Source organism: Nicotiana sylvestris, chromosome 5 (assembly GCF_000393655.2).
Source record: "Nicotiana sylvestris chromosome 5, ASM39365v2, whole genome shotgun sequence".
NCBI lineage: Eukaryota > Viridiplantae > Streptophyta > Magnoliopsida > Solanales > Solanaceae > Nicotiana > Nicotiana sylvestris.
The window spans coordinates 115,650,501-115,661,324 of NC_091061.1; the positions used below are offsets into that span (position 1 = coordinate 115,650,501).

Below are 10,824 nucleotides of genomic sequence, written 5' to 3' on the forward strand. Positions count from 1 at the left end.
CACTGCACCAGGTCGCCGGCGATTCACACCAGATCGGCACATAAAATTATGCCATTTTTCTCCACCTCTCTGACTTTTGGGATTCTTTCGAATAGGCCCTTCACTTTGATTCGAGCCTATTTTAAATGATTCCTGAGAGAAGTTTCCTCCTCCATTTCAATCCATCTCCCACATTTATCCCCAATGAGGAAGATTTTCTAGGACCACATGTGAAGAGGAATCACCAGTATCTCACCCAAACCCAATCCAGCTTTGCCTCAGCCGAATAACAGCCTATTGTCGGCGACCACCATTCAAGCATCAGCAGTTTGTTCCTCCATCTCCATTCCCCCATTTTGATATGGTCTGTCATTTTCCTTGACGGAACTCGTGCCTAGGAGCATATTCAAAGGCATCCACTAATAACTTTTTACTACCAGAATCTTATGTTATATGTATGTATATACTTATCCATGATAAAACGGTTATAGTTGAGTTATCCACTCACTTGTCAGTGTGACTAACCCCCTCTTCTCATCATCATTATTCACTAGTTGACATGGTTAGTACTACTCCAACCGCGTGACAACTAGTAGATAGTTATCAAAGTAAGCCTAACTTGTAATGTGTGGGCAGTATCTTCTATTATTTTGTTAGACTCTAGAATTATGCTCCACTAATCATTCTTGGAGATTATAGAACTGATTTTGTGAGTCTTGTGTCAGTTGATTATTAAAAATTAATTGTTAGTACCTTTGGTTTGTAGCTAATGATATTGGTGCATAAAATTTGTGTTGTTGTGATTGGCTAATAACATGATTATCAGAATGCTCTAAGCACAGAGGAGACTATCAGAGTTTTGTGCCAAAAATGGCCAAGTGGCTAGGTGAACCATGCTTGACTTAACGCTGGTTGGGGTCGTGACATAAAGTCTATCTGATATCCCCCGCGGCAGTAGTGAATTTTCAGAGGGTCATATTGTTAGCTCATAACAGATCACCCTGAAGTAAAACGGCTCAAGTCCTTCGCGAATGATACACTTTCAGAAATCTTTTCCTAATAACACTTTAAGAAACTTATTAGATACTAAAAAGAGAGCTCAAAGCATGCTCATTACCAATTTCTGCATGTTCCTGTGTCTTCTTTGTTTTAAACGTCTCCGAAGCTTCAAATCAATTTTTAGATCATCTTCCTCTTTAACCTGGAAGAGAGAGAAGTAAAAAAAAATTGTCATAAGTTGAATCGACAGCCCAGTTATAACAGCAGAAGTTACCTCTCATCAGCAGAGAATTTGAAGAAGAAACAAATGGTCGTTTAAAGGGTGCTTAAAAGAAAAAGAAAGAGTGGTAAAAAGGAAGGGGGAAAAAAGGTGAATGAACACTTCATCCGGCTCCATATCTTCAAGAAATGAAGTATCAATGTCAAAGAAAAGAACTAGAATATACCATTCACAGACCTTCTTATACTTCCTCTTTTGCTCTTCAGAAAGATTTAGCTCTCTTTCATTTGCAATGGCATCTGCAACAAATGGATCAACAGAACTGTCTTCAATATCATCAATCTCCTCAACCTGAGATTGAATCGCATATACGACCAAAGCACTTTTTAATTAGTTGGCCATGCAAATTAAACAAAGACCCTCTGAAGTAAAGAAAATGATATAAAACTCAAAACTGTGATTATGCGGCAAAAGTTTTTTGGCATTTCATATACCATGTAAGTTTACAGATATACTTGTCATGAAGCTGGTATAAATCAGGAACTAATTTCATAAATTCCCACTTGACAATTATGAAAAGCAAAAGCAAAGTAGCATCAAGGCTATCTCAAAATAAATAGACCAAAGAAAAAATAATACAACAGTGGGGTCTAGGAGGGTGGCGTGCAAGCAAACCTTACCCCTACCTTGTGTGAGGTAGACAGTTGTTTCCGACAGAGATCAAATAGAAAATAAAAAATTTATAAAATTGCAAGATTAAATTGATATCATTTGCTTCGTTATAAATGATCTTTCATTATTTTTTTATACTCTAATTTTAATCGTTTTTACAATCTATTAATCTATTTTGTACAATAATATCTTTCTAGGACTCCCCAATTCAGTAAAAATATATTAAAAGAAAACAACAATATCTTTCTAGGGGAAGTGTATACTTTAAATTCGAGAAAATGTGGCTAGAGCATGAAATTCTTGGTAATCACTGGAGTTGGTGGAAGTCTTACGATATTCAATGCAGGCAAGATCTGATTTTAGCAAGAAAATAGAAAATATTGAAGATTTGAGGAATGGAATCAAGAAGTCTACGGAAGATTGGGAGTAGTGTTTTAAAAGGCATTTTACGGGCTAGCCCTACAGCGAGGCACACTAAAAACGCAATGCGGCATACACGTGGGGCGCAAGCCTTGTGGGTGCGCAAGTCCCAGCCTTCTGGGCGTTTTCTTAGGCGTAAGTCCCAACTTTCTGGGCATTCATTGGGTTACACCCCAGAGAATTTATTCAGAATAGAGCCATAATTGCTTAATAATTCCTTTTATTAATACTTAAACTCAAAGTTAACTCAGTAAATTTTCAAACTGGAAAACCTCAAAAGGCAAAGGTTTTTTCTAACTCCCATCTCAAAAAAGAAATTCCATCTCAGAAAAAGGCTTTTTCTAATTGCTTACCCTAATTTCAAAATCATTTCTCTTTGTCGTTTACTGAGTAACAAATACTCTTCGGCCTTTTGCCTTCAAAGCACAAACTATAAAAAGCAAGAGCTTTGTCCTCCAACGCTTGATCTGCTTCCACGCTTGCATCATCCTTATTTATGCCTCATTTTCCTCAAGTTTCTTTTTACTTTTTTGGCTCTCTTTAGTTTATTCTTTTCAAAGTTATTTTTTATTTTAGAATTAATTTTGGTATCACTCTAGTTTAGATATTGTTTTGGAAAATCTATTCCTGAAGTTTTGTTTGTATTATAATGAGTATTCGTGATTTGTTTTCTAGATTTAGGTTTTATAATATTTTTATTTTAAATTTTTTGACCTACTAGGAATTAGAGTATCATTTTTACAACTCTAAGTATGTTCGATCATAGTCAGTTATAGGTGTAAAACATCTTTACCCCTTTCACTTCTCCTTGTAGAAAAAAATTATCAAGTTTATACACATGTTAGCATGTTTATACAGATATATATTATTAGTACTTTTACAATTTTCTACAATTTTAATGCAAATAGTCTCTAGGTTTTTGCCTCGCTCTATGATAGATAAAATGCCTCGGCTTTTGAAACATTGATCGGAAGTTAGAAAGAATCAGATTTTGAAGGATTTAGAAGAAATGGAACAGATGCAGGAACCAGAAAATGGTGTTGTTGCTGGTGTTGCTGCTGTAAATTCTGGGAAAACATTATTAACTAAGGAGTTTTAAGAGAGCTGAGGAGATATCATGGAAGCAAAAATCAACATTTTTGTAGATTAAAGAAGGGATAAAATGCAGATTTTCCAATAGATTACCAAATGCGCAAAAGGTACTATTGTATTGAGATACTTGAAGTGCAAGGCAGTGCCTCTAAAGATAAAAAGGTAATTAAAGAACAGATCCTAGATTTGTATCAAGGTTTGTTTTCTTAAAAGGTAAATGGAGGCCATCAAAATGTGAATCCAGAGGCCTTTCCGGAAGAAGAGGTAGAGGTGGTGAAAATGGTGGATTGCGCACCAGACCCGGATGGATTCAATATGACTTTTTCCAAAAGATGTTGGCACATAGTAAAGGAAGATATAATGAAGAATTTTGACGTGTTCTACCGAAAAGGTAACTCAAAAGAAGCTTAAATGCCACTTTTATAGCTCTTATTCCTAAAAAGATAGATGTTATAAACATTAAAGATTTCAGGCCTATAAGCTTGCTTAGAAGTGTATATATGATCACTGCAAAGGTCCTCACCAAGAGGCTAAAGAAGGTAATGAATAAGCTCGTGTCTGGAAGCCAAAAGGCTTCCTGAGGGAAGACAGAAAGTGGATGCTTATTGGCCAATGAAGACGTTGATCAAAACTGGAAAAGAGGTACATCTGGGGTGTATCAATGCAACCTTGACTAAGAAAAAACTTATGATCACGTGAGTAGGTCTTGTCTCTTTAAGATTCTAAAGTGGATGAATTTGGTGATAAGTGGACTCAATGGATTAAGATGCGCATCTCTAGAATGAGATTTTCAATCTCGGTTAGCGGAAGTCCAGAAGGATATTTCAAGTCACAAAGGGGATTAAGGCAAGGTGATACTCTTTCTCCATTGTGATGGAAATTTTAGACAGTGTGTTAAAGAATGCTACTGAAAAGGGATGGATTAAAGGTTTTACTTCAGATGGAAGATAGGTAGAAATATCTCAATTATTGTATGCCGATGACACCATGTTGTTATGTGAAGCAGACAAGGAGCAAATACTACATTTGAGAGTTGTTACTGGCCTGAAAGTAAATCTGTCCAAAAGTTTCATCCTCTCTGTTAATGCTGAAATTCACATTGGAGTTTTGGCAGAGGTAAAACTTGAGAAGTTCCCTACTACCTATCTAGGGATACCATTGCGTGCAAGACAAAATCACAGAAGTGTATGGCAAGGAGTTATTGAGAAGTGTGAGACGAAGTTAGCCCCCTGGAAGCAGCAATACTTGTCTCTTGGTAGGAGGTTTACTTTGAATAATAGTGTGATAGATGGTATCTCCGCTTATCTACCGTCTTTATTGCCCATTTCAGCAGAAGTGGCGAAGCAAATTCACAAAATCAGAAGGGAATTTCTATGGGACGGCTACTCAGCAAAAAAGAGTCATTTAGTGAAGTGAAGTACAGTGTGCAGTATTAAAGAAGTAGGTTGGTTAGGGGTGAAGAACCTCAAACTACACAAAAAAAAAGTTTGCTTTGTAAATGGTTGTGGAGGTTCAGTACGGAAATGAAGCATATGGCAGAACATTGATATTAAGTATGGAAGAGATCAATCAACAATGTTTTTTCCAGACCCGTGCTTCTTTTTCTATTGTTTTCTTGCTTTTGCCTTCCTTTGTTGTTCTTTCTTTTACATGTCATGTAATTAATCACTTCCATATTAACAAACTATACACCAGCCCTTGAAGGAAATTGTTCTTAGGGGTGTAAATTGCCAAGTCAGATTGAATGATTGCCAAGCTTGCACTGAACCATTTCAAGCTCGAGCTGCTAGAGGATGGATACAACCATCTCGAACCTCAAAATACGCAGTTTGAAGTTGAAAGGATATAGGCGTATTTGAGCTTCAATTTTTTGTTCAATTACAATCTTTCTTCTATACCACAATCAACAACTCCCCAATCATTATCTCAATACATAAAAATAAAAGAAATTCCATAAATAGAAATCCAAAAAGTACTTGATTAGATAGAGTACACCCAACACGATACTAACTGTAGGCATCATCTCTTTCATCTTAAAAATCTTGCACATCATACAATAATAGCGACCTTGTTTCTACTCAACTTCTCGACTCCTAGTCTCATTCATTGCTTCACTGCACCTCTTTTTAAATAAGGTTGGACTCCTACGATTAGGCAAAAAGAAAGAAATAACCTAACATGTTTTTATCAGTACACCATCATTTGCTCCTCTCTTTGCACGTCACAACAACACCATGAGCTACCTTCTCATGCCTCTCCTCACTAAATGCCTCCTTTGATGATGCAAAGTCCCTCCCAGCATCTCGCTTTCTTCACCATCTATATTCAAAATCTCTAAGACGGTAGCTCCTTTGAATTAAAGAAGAGTAGCCATACATTCTAAGATTTTTATTCTTATTAGGAGTAGCTGATAAGAAGATAATTAGTTTTGGTCTTTGTTCTACTATGGTTGATTGAAAAAATTGCTAGACCTTGGTTGGTTACACTGATGGTGTTATATTTTTGAAACCGAAACATGAGATGTTCAAATATAGCACCATGTCAAGCTCAAGCCTTAAATATTTGGCTCACTCAAGCTCGGGCCAGCTAAATTTTTCTTGGCTTTTCTTTTTTTCTGACTCGGCTCAGCTTGTTTACACCTCCAGATGGGAAATCCTGGTCAAATTCCCTACACCAATGATTTTGTAGCATTTAGCATTTCTCAAACTAACTGCCACAATATTCAGCAATATACATTTATTTTCCTTCCATTGTCGCTTCTTTTGGCTGCACAGCATCAATGATTCCGGTCTATATATAGATCCTCGCTCAAAGACCTCTATGCTCATGAGACCAAAATTTTCTTACATTGCTCATTGGCACTGGGAATTGTGGTCAACATTCCTTTGGCCATGTGGTGTTAAGTGGAAAGGCCACTCTCTGTAATAGTTTGTAAGCTATTGGGTAGAAGAGGGTAACGAAGAACGAAAGAGGCAACTCCAGTGAGCTAGAGCAGTATTAAAATAAAGAATGACCAGGCGAGGGTAAGGAAGATTAAAGGTCAAGTTTCAGGCGCAACTTCAGTAAGATATAGAGGTTGCAATTGAACCATGCAAGGAAAATTAAATAAAAGAATGTTATTCATGTATTAAAATGTGAAAACGTGCAAGAAGGACGTGCCTCAACAAATCATAACAAAATCAAATCAAATTGATTCACCTCGTCCACTCCAGGAAATTTTAGTCCCAGTTCAGCAGCTTGTTGTGGTGTACTAGCGAGGTAAACAGAGGCCCAATCTTTGCTGCCAAATGAAATGGTACCCATGGATGATGACGAGTTATCAGAACATAATTTGCTGAAAGAGCCCCAATCAACATCACTGCTCCCTCCCTGCGTCTCACTGCCATCATTTCCAGCAAGTTTTTTTGCCAAGAAACCACTGGCACCCTCCTCCAAAACTTTTCCATGCCGCCTGCCCAAAAAAGACAGTGGCCGAAGTCAGAACACACGACTTGTTTACCATTGAGTTAGTAATAATACTAAGATAGGTAGAGTCACTTGCCTTCTTACAGGCCTGTGGATCTGAAGATACTTCTCAGCGTCAGCAATTGCTCCAGTGATGTCATTTGTCAATTCAGAACCAACCCACTGAGTCCTGTTTTTCCATGCTTCAGTGCAGCAACCATTAGGAGCCTGACTCTCTATCCACTTATAGAGACTAGGGAGTTCAATACCAGCACCATCCAGTTGCTCCTAATAATATCAGCATGTGAACAAAACTAAGCAGAAACCTGAATGAAGAGCTCCAAACATCATAAATAATAAAAAGTAGGGAACTTAGAACCAAGATTTGGATTCAGCAGAAGCGACACTAGGTGAACTCTTCCTATTTGCCTAAGCATTGTAGACAATGTTACTTGATACCTATGTTGGTGGGAGGTACAGGTACCTAGTGTATTAGTAAATGTTAGGCACTTTGGTCCAAATACTGGCACTATAACAATAATAACAACAATAATAATAATAATAATAATAATAATAATTATAGTAGTAGACGTAGTAGTAGTAGTAGAAATAGTAGTGGTGATAAAAAATTATTACTATAAAATTACTGCTAGGTCCCCCTATCAACTTCACTAAAAGCAAACGATATCCTTTAATGCTCTTGTTTCCGTGTTCTTTACCCGTTGCCCAATACATAATTGCTGTAAACTAAATGTCTTAAGCATGCTATTATCAGAACTAGCATGAAAAGATATTCATTTGTGTTCATTCAGATATTCCAGTTTGAAAACAAAGCGGGTAAAGCTCCTTTTACGCCTGTAGTCATCCTTCAGTGTTGATTTAATTCATAACGAGAAAATCAACAAACCCATTTAACAGAAAAGCAGTAAAGCAATTACCAACAAATGAGCACTCTCAGTCTCCAGTTCATCAAGAACATTTTCCCAGTCTTCTTTAAAGATTGCCATTTCATCAGCTACAGCTTTTTCCAACTGCAATGACCAAATTTAAAGGGGTTTATAGCTTTATATACATGGGGGGGGGGGGAGGAAGACTGAAAATGTACCTCATCTCCTGAAAGAGATTGTGCCAACTCAGCCCTAACATCAGCCTCCACTTTAGCTATTGACTCTTCTTCTAAAGCCTCTTGAGCCTCTGCAGCCTATAACATTCATAACCCCAAAAAGCTAAAAGACAAGTGCAGCCCACAAAATTCAATCTTTAAGGGGAAAAAAAGAAAGCAGTAAAATGCCAAACCTTACTCTCAGTTTCTAAAAGCTCAGCAATGAGCTCCTCAATTTCCTTATCAGTTAATGGTTCCTACAATCCAAATCAAGGCAAACAAAATATCAGTCGTCCAAACCAAAAAATAAAAAAGAAATATGGAAAGGGGTGGGTAATGCTAAACCTCAGGAGGAGATTGTTGATTGCCATCATCAGAATCATCATCATCGTTAATAAAAGAATCATCGGACGCAGAAGGAGAAGCCTTTTCTACTACATCTTGTTGTTGTTCTTCCATTTCAATGAGCTTTTCCTCTTCATCTTCCATTTTCTCTCTCTCTCTCTTTGTCCGGAGTATTAACTTTTTCTTGATTTTCAAAATCGAGGGAAGGAGGACAGTTCCTGGTTAATTGGATTTTAGGCGGAGGAGCCTTGAAAGCAGGGTAAGAAGAGAAACGAGAAAACGGGGTTTTTGCCTTTTTTTGGTAAAGATCGTTTGATGCGGACGACGTCGTTGCACTCGAGATTTAGCGGAATCTTGGGGTTCGTTCTACTGTTCTACTTTACTCTACACGCGATCTCAGAAGTTTTAAAATATTTAATTTAATTAACAATATTATTTATCAAATCAAGCTTATGTTCAACCGTTATTTTATTAACTCTTTCATTACAATTAAAATAAGAAAGAATTACAAGGAAATACACATCACTCCACGCCATAACAAAAAATGGTCCATGTTTTTAAGTTTACCCTACCTAGCCCATATTGTACATATTTTGAAAGCACTTGCAAATTCAAAATTTGTGTTCTTACAATCATTACTTCTAAAAGCTATGGAGTTAATTCTTTGTTCTCGCAACCATTGCTTTCACACTCTCTTCTTTTCACATCTTCTACATATGCTTCAAGGTGCCGTGTATTTTCTGCTTCTCCTCTTGTGTCACTTGTTTGCAGTGTAAGAAAATTAAATAGTTGAAGTCCACCATTGAAGGCCATTCAAAGCTTTGCTTTTGAAAATGGATTTTTTTGAATTTGTTAGTTGTTTGGATTGGGTATTGTTCCAATTGATGGAAAATATCAAAAGGAGTTCAAAATTTAAGTTTGAAGTGATTTGAAGTAAATTTGAGCAAGATTTGAGTTAAATTCCAGAAAAGACGCAAGGAAGAAGACGAAGTCAGTTTTTTGCATAATTATGTATAATCTTGTATAATAGTGTATATGAGTGTAGAAACACACCTTATACACTATTATACACCTTTATACTAGCGTTTGTAGACGAACTTCTTTCACGATTTTCAGTTGCAATTCTTCTTCAAAACCGGTCCAAATCTCCACTAAATGACTTCAAATTTTATATACAACCTCCTTATACTATTTCTAACATGTCTAAATAACTCCCACTCCAAATTTTTCACAAAATCAAATTCAAAATTTAAATTCACATATTTAAGCTTGTTAAAAATCTAATTTTCACCACTCAAATGAATTTGATTTGTTGAATTAATATTTGAGTCAAAGTTACTGATTTGAAAATTAATTTAAAAGTTTGAGGAATCCTTTTCAAAAATTAAATAGTAATTTTGAGAACCTATTGGAGTTGGATGTTGAATTTTTTGGGCTAGTTGGTTATAAATTGAAATATGGGTTATAAAATTAAAAAGTATGGAACCCAATTGTTCTAATGTGAAATTTTTCCTTAAAATAATACATAAGTTTCCCATCTTAAATTTGCATTAGATCAAACACTATGTTGAATATAGAGTTGGACATGGCAAGGGGTGAACTTTCACTTAACCTATGTATTGTGATGATGTTTAATGTGGTCTTGTGTTTGACTAAACTTTTAGGAAAAGTTAAATGTTTTTGAGTAGCAAGTAGAAGTTGTTTTTCAAAAGCTAAAAGAAGTAGTTTTTCCTCATAAATATTTTTAGGACCTTAGACAAGCACAAATTGTTGCTCTAACATTAACAAATATGCTTTTCAAATTAAGTAATCAAACACAAAATATTTTTTTATGAAAGTATTTTTTCGATAAGCACTTCTGTCAAAAAATAGAATAAGCATATTTTGAAAGCTTGGCCAAATAGGCTACAAGATTAATATTATCTTTAATTTTCAAAATTTATTTTTCTTTAATTTTTTGGGGAAAAAATTTAAACCACCCAATTGGTCCATTCCATATAACATCTCCAAAAATTACAAGGATATGGCATTCCCTCAAAAATTATTTAAGTTTTATCCTGACATTCTATAAAGCTTTAAAAAATACATGAATTAATAATTGTATGGATTCAAAGTTAATAATGTAAGGATTGTAAGTAGAACGTAGTAAAGGATGAATTGATGCATATATTAATAATGTAAGAATCATAATATAGGAATTATTTGTAATGAAATATTTAATTTGTTGTAATAAAGAAATTAGTTATAAGATCAATAGGGTATATTTTGTCATTTTAGTTGATTTAATTCATGCGTTGATAATACTAGTATACTTCATATTTTATTCCACGTCAAATAATATATAAATTCCCGCATAGCTTACGTAGGTATTGGGAGAACCAAAATAGCACCCAAATAATGAATGAAACTAGGACCTCTGGCCACCTGATCCTTTTTATAACGTGATATTGCAAATTGACCTTCAAGTTTTAATTATTGTAGGAATGACCTTCTTGCTTAATTATTGCTTAAATGGGATTTGGGTTAATTATAAAGTGAAGGGGGAAGTTTA

General features: G+C 35.5%; 1 protein-coding gene across 1 annotated transcript in view; it reads right to left on the reverse strand.

The window, feature by feature from the left end:
• The window catches only part of LOC104222704 (protein CHROMATIN REMODELING 20), a 44,236-nt gene extending 35,647 nt beyond the window's left edge, over window positions 1–8,589 (reverse strand). The window contains exons 1-8 of the mRNA XM_009773976.2: window positions 8,274–8,589; window positions 8,123–8,185; window positions 7,932–8,027; window positions 7,765–7,857; window positions 6,924–7,114; window positions 6,581–6,833; window positions 1,436–1,549; window positions 1,097–1,180 (exon numbers count right to left, since the gene is read on the reverse strand). Coding sequence (XP_009772278.1) covers window positions 1,097–1,180; window positions 1,436–1,549; window positions 6,581–6,833; window positions 6,924–7,114; window positions 7,765–7,857; window positions 7,932–8,027; window positions 8,123–8,185; window positions 8,274–8,417 — 1,038 coding nt within the window. The 5' untranslated portion in view covers window positions 8,418–8,589. The remainder of the gene's footprint in view (window positions 1–1,096; window positions 1,181–1,435; window positions 1,550–6,580; window positions 6,834–6,923; window positions 7,115–7,764; window positions 7,858–7,931; window positions 8,028–8,122; window positions 8,186–8,273) is intronic.
• Window positions 8,590–10,824: the final 2,235 nt, after the last annotated feature.